The sequence below is a fragment of the Pseudorca crassidens genome, chromosome 19 (assembly GCF_039906515.1).
Source record: "Pseudorca crassidens isolate mPseCra1 chromosome 19, mPseCra1.hap1, whole genome shotgun sequence".
NCBI lineage: Eukaryota > Metazoa > Chordata > Mammalia > Artiodactyla > Delphinidae > Pseudorca > Pseudorca crassidens.
In genome coordinates, this window is record NC_090314.1 from 56,631,579 (window position 1) to 56,640,660 (window position 9,082).

Consider the following 9,082-nt stretch of genomic DNA (forward strand, 5'->3'; position numbering starts at 1 on the left):
GCTTTTAGTTTTCCTTGGGTTTTAGTAAAATTCCTTTTGAAAATTCCAGCCCATCTCAGCTCTGCTGGTGGAAGAACTCTTTTGTTCGCTTTCTACCCAAATCTCACTCCGAGGGAAAGGGAAATCGTGTGTTATCTTGAGGCCCACAGAGTGGCTCCAGTCCCAAGCACACGCGAGGATTCCGTCACCAGCTCGTCCTGGGCCCTAGCCGGCTCTCAGCTCGTTGCTCACCCGGCACGTTGCCCTGGCGATGGTCCCCCCAACCCCGACAGTCAGTGTGGATCTCTGGTGTCTGTGGAGAGTCTCCTCGATGACTTACAGCCTGAGTTTCTAGTGGTCTCCCAGCATTTTCCCCGACTTCAGTTCCTCTGATCCTTCTAGTTCCCTAAAAGCAAGTGCAGCCTTGCCATCCTGGAATGTTCTTTCATCTTCTGATGGGTTGTAATTGTTGCTTGCTTCACTGGGGGTGGGGGGCTGTTTTGAGGACTGCAACTTACAAGTAATGATTTATAAGGAAAAAACCTGGTAGGATACAAACTGGCTTGGAAAATTCTTTTTGTGCCGGGAGTTAAAAGATGCCAAGCAGGTCTGCACAGAGATGTTTGCGTTTAGCTTCTCTGTTGCAGGCAGTGTCTGGAGTCCCAGGGGGCTGCTCCTGCTGGAGCCGCACAGCGCCCTGGAAAAGATCACATCCAGCTGCCCCGTGTGGAAGCCCGCCGCCAACCTCAGCCTTCCCTCCCTCCCTCCTCTAGGACCTCTTCTCGGCCCTGATCAAGGGCCCCACTCGCACCCCCTACGAGGACGGCCTCTACCTGTTTGACATCCAGCTCCCCAACATCTACCCAGCCGTGCCCCCCCACTTCTGCTACCTCTCCCAGTGCAGTGGCCGTCTGAACCCCAACCTGTATGACAATGGGAAGGTGTGCGTCAGCCTCCTGGGCACCTGGATTGGAAAGGTGGGTCCGGTGCCGGCACCTGGTCAGGACTGGGGGAGGCCAGTCTGGACAAGTGTCTGGGACAGAGTTGATCGATGGCACTGTGTGTGTGTTTTAGGGGACAGAGAGGTGGACGAGCAAATCCAGCCTTCTCCAGGTGCTCATCTCCATCCAAGGTACGGTGGGCGGGGCCGGGGGTGGTGACAGGGCTGCCGGAGGGCACAGTGACTCTGGCTTTTGCGTCCCCCACCTCCTGTCTGTAGCTCTGGCCTCCTCTCGGGGGTTGAGGTCGGGCGGGCCTGATGGGCTTCTCCTCCCGCAGGTCTAATCCTGGTGAATGAACCGTACTACAACGAAGCCGGCTTTGACAGCGACCGCGGCCTACAGGAGGGCTATGAGAACAGTCGCTGCTACAACGAGATGGCGCTCATCCGCGTGGTGCAGTCCATGACCCAGCTGGTGCGGCGGCCGCCCGAGGTCTTCGAGCAGGAGATCCGGCAGCACTTCGGTACTGGCGGCTGGCGGCTGGTGAACCGCATTGAGTCCTGGCTGGAAACCCACGCCCTGCTGGAGAGGGCCCAAGCGCTGCCCAACGGGCTTCCCAAGGACAGTAGCTCGCCAGAGCCGCCAGCTGTGGCCGAGCTCTCAGACTACGGCCGAGAAGAACCTGAGGACGGAGGGCTGGCCCCTGGAGAGGCCTCCCAGGGCTCAGACTCGGAGGGCGGCGCGCAGGGCCCGGCCTCAGCCAGCAGGGACCGCACAGACCAGACTTCGGAGGCAGCGCCTGACGCCTCAGTGCCACCCAGTGTCAAACCAAAGAAGCGGAGAAAGAGCTACCGGAGCTTCTTGCCTGAGAAGAGTGGCTACCCTGACATCGGCTTCCCCCTCTTCCCGCTGTCTAAGGGTTTCATCAAGAGCATCCGGGGGGTCCTGACGCAGTTCCGGGCCGCTCTGATGGAGGCGGGCATGCCGGAGAGCCTGGAGGACAAGTAGTCAGCCAGCCCTGGAGGAAGGAGCGCCGCTGCGGGGAGAGGCCAGCTGCTGCCTGCTCACTCCCTCCCCTGGAACCTCCCCTCTTCCCTTTCCTCCTCCGTCCCCAGTGCAAGCCCCGCCCATTGCCCTTTTCTTCCCAAGGTGAGTTTGATGCTGAAGTGCAGGAAGTTTCTTGAGATGCTGCCATTTCTGTTCCCAAGCAATCTTCCAGCAAGCGGGGTCCGCGTGGCAAAGAAAATCTGAACCCTGTTGCTGATTTTCCACTTGTCACCCCAGGCAGGGTGTCCCAGCACTTCCTCCCTCGCCATCTCCACCTCAGGTCGGAGGTGGGCCTTTCGTGGGGGCTGACGCGGGAGAACTCGGGGCCCAGGTCTGTGCGGACCCGCGGGGCCGGACCCGTGGGACGAGTGGATGTGCCTTGCATGAAGTGTGGGTTGCTCCAGCGGTGCCCCGGTCCCCTTTGTCCTCTTCAGTCCCACTGTAGCTTCCTAGTGTCCCAGGCCCTCCTGCTGCCACCACCAACCGCCTCCTCCCTCATGTCCCAGCGCCAACACTCTCCCTTGGGAGTTGTAGCTGCCGTCACAGACTCCTGGCTCTGCTCTGGCCCATTTGCACAGGAGAGCCTTCGGGCCTGTTGAACTCGCTCTCTAAGAGAGGTTGGGACCAGGCTGGGTTCGGGGTGACCCCCAGGAGAGGTGGTGGCCCTCACACGCTGACATGGAGTGAGGACCAGGGAGCTGCTGGGAAGGAAACAGCTGTAGGTGCCTTGCTCTTCCTGTCCCACGGGGCCTTGCGCATCTGCTCCCCCGCTCAGCCCCATCCCAGGGCCCCCGGAGGCCGCAGCACAGACAAGGCCAGGGCAAGTGCGAGGGCCCCTCCTGTAGACTGTGCCCCTCCCACTATCAAATGCTAACGCTGGGAGGCGGCATATAGCTCCCTGAACACAGCGAGCCAGCCCTCTCTCCCGGAGGATGAGAGCGAGGCCTGTCAGCCCTTCACTTACAAGCTGCAGGCTCAATGCGGGAGAGAGGCGGCCCGCAGGCTCCTCCCTCGCAGAGACGGGCCCAGAGGTTTACAAGTTTTCTAAGCGTTTGATAATGTGAAGCTCCAGTTGAGTAGGATGCCGTTGAGCACATCGCAGCTGTGTAATTTTGGTGTATGTATGTAATATTTAAGATTGAAAGAAAATAAATCTCAAAAGCAAAGATACTAACTCTTACTAGGAAAAAAAGACAAAATAAGAAGCCAAAGCATGATGCGTCTTGTCCGCCTTACGCTGGCTCCACACCTGCGCTGCCGCAACCGCGCGCGCGTGGGCGGCCGGCAGCAGCGCGGGGAAGGGCGGGGCCGGAGCCGGTGTCTTGTTCAAGGATCACCCGGGGTGACTGCCGCCGGGGCTGCGCTTCCCCGGTGCGTTGTTCATGTGGAGATGTGAATGCCTACTGCTTAAGATACCTGTATAAAGTGCGGTGTGATTAAACTTTTTTTTTACTTGCATTTTTTTTTTGTTTGGCTCATTACAATGTACAAAAAAGACAAGGTGGCACCATTAAACCTGCCTCTGCCATCCATCCGGCTCTGTCGCCTTTCTTCCCCTCGGGGGCACCTCACACACCCTCCCCAGGGGAAGGAAAGATCCCTGTTGCTGGGGAGGCTCGAGGCAGCGGCACCTTCCCCTCCCAGCCTGCTTCTGCGCCTCCGCGCCGCCCGTCCGGGGGACTCACGGGGGCCGGGAGATGAGGGTCTAGAAGTTCAGTGGGTCGGTGCTCTCGCCTCCGAGCAGGGCCCATGTCCTGTTCCTCAAGAGCTGCCTTTCAGCAGTGCGTCAGCGGTAGCCGTGGCCCCCAGGGGCCTGTGACTGACCAGTTGCACCGGTTCAGCTCCTTCCAGGTGCTGGGGGAGCTGACTCGGCAGCACCTGGCCTGGGCTTGAAGCCAAAAGGGTGCCCCGCTTTGAGCGGGTAGCATCTGCCCCTCCCTGCTGCTTCCTTTTAACCCCCCGCCCACCACTCCCCCACAAGGACGGGTTCCTCCAGCTGCCTGCCATTTGGACCTCTGTTGCTCCTTGCCCGTTCTCCCCAGTGCGCCTAACTCGGAGGCATTTTCTCTTTCCGCTGAGACTCGCTGGCCGTGTGGCCCTAGGTAAGACACACTCGCTCTGAGCCTCAGTCTTCCTGCTTGTGCGAAGAGGCAGTTGGCTCCAGGCCAGATGTGGCACAATCATCACTGGGGCAGGGCCCCACCCCTACAAAAGCAGCCGGGACCAGCTCTGATCCTGTGCCCACCACCAAAATGACTTCCCAGGGGCCAGTAGCATGTGCACTGCCCCATCCAGGAGGGACCGTTAGGCATCATGTTAAATTCTAGAGCCCTGGAAGAAGCAAGACCCCACTCTCCCCAACCCCTAGGATAAGACCAGTAGGCTGGGAAAGTTGCTTTATTTGGATTTGATTCAGGGGGTGGGGCTCCCGGGGCTCCCAAAACCAAACACGGTGGCCTCCACGCTCCTAGCCCAGCACCTCATCCTGGCCTTTGGTGGGCAGAGCCATCCTTCCCAGCCTTCTCCAGGAGTCTTCCTCCTCCTCCCGACCGGCCACGTGAGCTGTGGACAGGCCCTCCAGTTCCTGGGGTGGGAGGGAGGGGCCTAAGCTCAGAGTAAACCAAGTAGACAGACTAAGGCACGGCAAGGCCCGCGGAGTCATAAGTGCTCCGCTGGAGGTGGCCTCCAGCTGGGTGAGGCCTGTGGCTCCAGAGAGGGTGGGGACTCCCTGCAGCCACTGACCATCCAGAAGCAGTTTGGGTGCACCTGGCCCTGCACAGCCTCACTGATCATCAGTTCCCCGTCCACAGCAAACACACCCTTCCTGTCCTTGGGTTCCAGGCGGAAAGCAACCACGGGCACGTACACCAAGTGGGGACAGTCACACTCCATGTGCCTGCCTTTCTCCATGGCCAGGAAGAGGCGCAGCAGTGTGGCCCGAGACACACCTGCCCGCACGTAGAACAAATGCATAGCGCCGGCCGCACAGCGGCCCATGGGTGCAGCAAACATCTCACTGCCCAGGTGTGAGTGCAGCAGCGCCAGCACCAGCACGAAGTCCTGCTCCGGCACCACCGTCCAGTGAGAGGGCACTGCCTCCTCCAGGGGCACCAGGTGGGCGTCCACAGGGCCCTGCTGGGCCTGCTGGTCCCGAGCGGGGCAGGGGGGCATCTTGGAGACCACCGTTTCTACAGGGAGGTAGGCCAGGGAGCCCTGGTAGGTGCGCAGGGCCGCCAGGCGCAGGAAGGTGCCCAGAGTGAAGCGCATCTCACCCAGGCGCCGAAACTTCTCACTCTCCAGATCCACGTCAGCGATGAAACCCCAAGCCAGGCTGAGCACGGAGAAGAGGCGCTGCCCGGAGGCTGTCTGCAGGGACAGCAGATCCATGGGCGCCAGCAGCCGGTGGCACAGCAGCCGGGTGCAGTTGGTCAGGAGGTCTTCATTGGTCACCTGCTCGAAGCTGCAGAGGGAGAAGTCAGATGGGGCGGGCAGGAGCCCTCACACGTCCTCCCCTTCCTCCTCCTGGGGAGTTGGGGCGGGCGAAGTGACACTGAGTCCCTAGGGAGTTGGCAGGAGTGACAGATGGAGCAGGTGGAGGCAGCAGCTGGAGTCACGGAGAGGGCCCCAGACGGAGGGGCCGAGGCTCCAGAGAAGAGGGCATGGAAGTTACCCCTGGGCATGGTAACTTACAAAAGAAAGCCTGGCAGTAGGGCGGCACTAAGGGGAAACAGAGGGCCACTGTGGCCCTGGGCTCTCACCCGGCATAATGGTTCACAGAAGCGGCCAGTGCATTGCCAGAGCCGGCTGGGAGGCTACACAGGGGCTTCTGGATGGCGGTCTCCCAGTCAGGCCGCTCCATGAGCCCGTTCACCACCTGTTGGAGCGCAGGTGGCCTCAGCCTGGGAAGCACCCCACTCCCACGACCCAGGCCCAGCCTCCCGGTGCGGGCCTCACCTCATGCATCAACCCGTCTCCAGACATGACCACCAGCGCGTCCCAACGTCTCAGGTCCTCCGCCCGCACCAGCTCCCGGGCGTGGTTCCGCCGCTCTGCGGAGAGACCAGCGCGGCTATCACGGCGGGGGCTGCGGTGGGGGGTGGGGGGTCCCTGTCTGGGGATGCTCCCTGCATCCCCGCGGGGAAACACTCACCAGTGAGCGTCAGCGTGAAGGAGACATCGGCCTGGGCCAGCAGGGGCTGCACGTGGCTCCGGAAGAGCTGCAGGGCTTTGCCCTTGCCCCCGCGCGGATTTAACAGCACCAGCACTCGGCAGGGCCTCGGGAGCGGGTTCCGGGAGCCGCCCGCTGTAAAGACAAACCCGAACCGGCCACTAGGGGGCTGACGATCACAGCAGGGGGACTGGGGTGGAAACGCTGTGCCTGAAACCCACGGGTAACTGATCCAACAGAGTCTGACCAGAGGCAGCGGCCTCCAGCGGTGGGGAGCTCCAGCGGCAGCCCCGCGCTCCTCACCCGGCCAGCTTGGCTTGGCTCAGGCTCGGCCCGCTTCCGGTCTCGTCGGGAAAAGTGCTTCTCTCGGGCGTCCCCAGCCTCTTTTGTTCACCTGACTCGGGCCAACCTTCCTCTCTCTCTCGAGAGAGAAGGGATCCCCCCACAGGCCTTCCCCGCCAGGCCCCCACAAACCTGCATCCATAACCTCGACCCGTGGCCCCCGCTGCCAGGGGGTCCCCGGCGCTGTCGGGGCGCTGTCTGCGGCGGCGGCTCCTGCCTTCAGCTCCTTATCGGTCCTGCCCAGGCGGGCGTCTCGGTGCCGGCTGTGGGGCTCGCCCTCCCCGCCCGGAGCCGGGGCTGTAGGGGCACCCGCGTCATTCCCTGCGGTTGCCGGATCTGGGGGAGAGGAGACACCGCTGGTGGAGTCCGCAGCGGCCCCCTGAGGTGGGGGGCGCCCTGCTAGGTCCTGGGACCACGCGCGGGGAGCCGCGCCTCCGGCATCGCCTAGTTTTCCGAGAGGTCCTGAGAGCCGAGGTCCAGTGCCACCAAGGGCGCTCCCGTCCTAGAACTGAGCTCCCACCCCCAGAGGCAAAGGGTCTCTTCCTGAGGGGCTTTCTTTCCTGGGGCCTCGGGTTCCGGCCCGACGATGATTCAGAGCCCCGTGGCTCTCTCCGGGGGATCAGGTCCTCACCCCCTGGGCGCTGCCAGGAGGAGGGGAGTCCAGTTGCGTGAAAATCCCAGAACGTGAGTGGACATCGCAGGGCGCGAAGTTCGGGGCGAGCGATCCCCGCCCGGAAACAGCCGGGTCGCCGTGTCCTCTACCCTGAGCTCCGGAGCGGCCGGAGTCGCCGCGCGCGCCTCTAAGGACCAGGCTCTGCGGCGCCGCGCGCAGCGCTCGTGGGAGCAGCGCCGGAGTCGCGCAAGAGCTGAGCCGGAGCCCGGCCGCCAGCCGCCGCCTCCCTCGGCCGCAGCCGAGTGGGCGCGGAGGCCATGCGGTGCACGGCAGTTCCCCCGACCGCCCAGGAGCCACGCACGGCGAGAGGACAGGGCGGGCGGCCAGCCCTACCCAGTCGGTCCGCTTTGCTGGGGAAGCGCCACCTCCGTTCCCCACAGTGGCCTAGGGCTGAACGCAGCTCGTCCCTGGCTCAGCCTCGCATCTGAGGGACAACTGGAGCGCCGGGCAAACGCTGACCGCACGGCCTCGCTGTCTCCAGCCTCAAACTTTTGTCTCAACTTCGGGGAGGGACCTGTGCCTCGCCCCCGGGCCTGGCCACGCCCCGCGCTCCCCGCGTTTGCGGGGGAGGACCCCGCGCCCTGCATAGCTGGAGCCCGCCTGTCCCCGGCCTCACCGCGCCGCCCCCCGCACGGTCAGCGCCCACGGCTCGGCCACGCGCAGCCCTTTGCCTGGGTCCCGGGACGCTGGGAGTAGGCGACCGGCGGAAGGCGGCGCCGCAGCCCGGCAGGCGAGGCGGAGGCCGTTGGCGAGGCGCGGAGCCCCAGGCCCGGCCACGAGCGGCGCGCCGCGAGCGCAGCGTCCCGGGCGCGCGACGGTGAACGCGCAGCGCAGGCCGAGGCACGGGCCTCACGCGATCTCGCCTCGGCGCCCAAAGTCGGAGCGGCCCCCGGGTGGGACTCCGGGCACACGTGGCTCAGGGCTCCGGGCAGACCCTCGGCTGTCCCTGGACGCTGCGACCTTCCGCCCCGGAGTCTCCTGGCAGAACTGGTCCCGCTCCCGGCTCCGGGCAAGCAGCGCCCGCTTCGCGCGCTCCGCCCCATCCCACCCGGATTTCGAGGCCCAGATCCCGCCGGGTGCCCCCCGCTCCGTGCCGGGGCGTCTCTCCAGCCGCTCCAGTTCTCCCCCAGAGTTATTTTTAGCCTCCCGACCAGGCAGCTCTGCAGCGCAGCCACGGAGCCTGAGGCAGCCAGGCGAGCGGTCCCGGGGAAGGCTGGCGACCTGCGCGGGGGGATGCGGTCCAGAGGGGGGATCCTTGTCAAGAACCTCAAAAGTTGGATCTTTTTCACAGAGGACAACGTCGAGGCTCGCCTAGGCCAGAGAAGCTGCTCCGCAGCGGGCGATCCAGGCCCACGCACCCGAGAGGAGCTCGGCGGTGTAAACAGGCCTAGGGGTCCCCATCCGCATTGGGCAGCCAAGCATCGGGGGCGTGTCCTCCGCCGCCTCCACTGGCTCAGTGGGAAGATGCAAACGGGCCCAGGACTCGTGTATCGGTGCTTGTGTGATAAACATATCACCGGCAAGTAAGTGTCTGACCTGAACTTGTCCGCGACCAACTCGAGTAAACTCCCTGGGGGGCTGTTGGCGGCGACCCAGAGGAGGAAGTTACCAAGGCGGACTTGGCGACCTGACCAGGTAGGGCCAAAGTTAGGAAAAACCAAACCGCTGTAGGAGGCTGAGGTGGTACAGGCCCAGGCTGCAAAGTGCTCACGCGCCCACACCTGCCCCCACCGACACCCGCTCACAACTCTCTTCCCATCGCCTCAAGTCGAGAAGAGGCAGGTCTCTGCGGCCCCGGTAACTCGGGCGCGCCTCCGCCGCATCTCTTACAGAGGACCCAGGCGGCCCGGCCCCGTTTCCCAACACCTGGGAGGGGAGGAGGGCGGGGCCCAAGTGTCCCCACGTAGAGGGGAGGCGCAGGCTGGGACGCGT

General features: G+C 63.9%; 2 protein-coding genes across 4 annotated transcripts in view; one reads left to right on the plus strand and one right to left on the minus strand.

Moving 5' to 3' along the window:
• UBE2O (ubiquitin conjugating enzyme E2 O) overlaps positions 1 to 3,497 on the plus strand; it is a 56,878-nt gene extending 53,381 nt beyond the window's left edge. For both annotated transcript variants that reach the window (XM_067715678.1, XM_067715677.1), the window contains exons 16-18: positions 753 to 956; positions 1,054 to 1,111; positions 1,258 to 3,497. In XM_067715678.1, the coding sequence (XP_067571779.1) occupies positions 753 to 956; positions 1,054 to 1,111; positions 1,258 to 1,928 (933 nt within the window). In that variant the 3' untranslated portion in view covers positions 1,929 to 3,497. The remainder of the gene's footprint in view (positions 1 to 752; positions 957 to 1,053; positions 1,112 to 1,257) is intronic.
• An 851-nt stretch (positions 3,498 to 4,348) lies between these two features.
• Positions 4,349 to 7,173, minus strand: SPHK1 (sphingosine kinase 1). 2 transcript variants are annotated; one of them, XM_067715680.1, is made up of 6 exons: positions 7,109 to 7,173; positions 6,610 to 6,833; positions 6,118 to 6,270; positions 5,922 to 6,016; positions 5,726 to 5,841; positions 4,349 to 5,427 (listed from the first exon to the last, which is right to left on the minus strand). In XM_067715680.1, exons 1-6 carry the CDS (start codon positions 7,171 to 7,173, stop codon positions 4,626 to 4,628), a joined length of 1,455 nt encoding a protein of 484 aa, XP_067571781.1. In that variant the 3' UTR covers positions 4,349 to 4,625. The 2 variants fall into 2 exon arrangements, with proteins under 2 accessions (XP_067571781.1, XP_067571780.1); XM_067715679.1 differs by lacking the exon at positions 7,109 to 7,173 and having other exon boundaries at positions 6,610 to 6,745.
• Between the last annotated feature and the right edge of the window lie 1,909 nt (positions 7,174 to 9,082).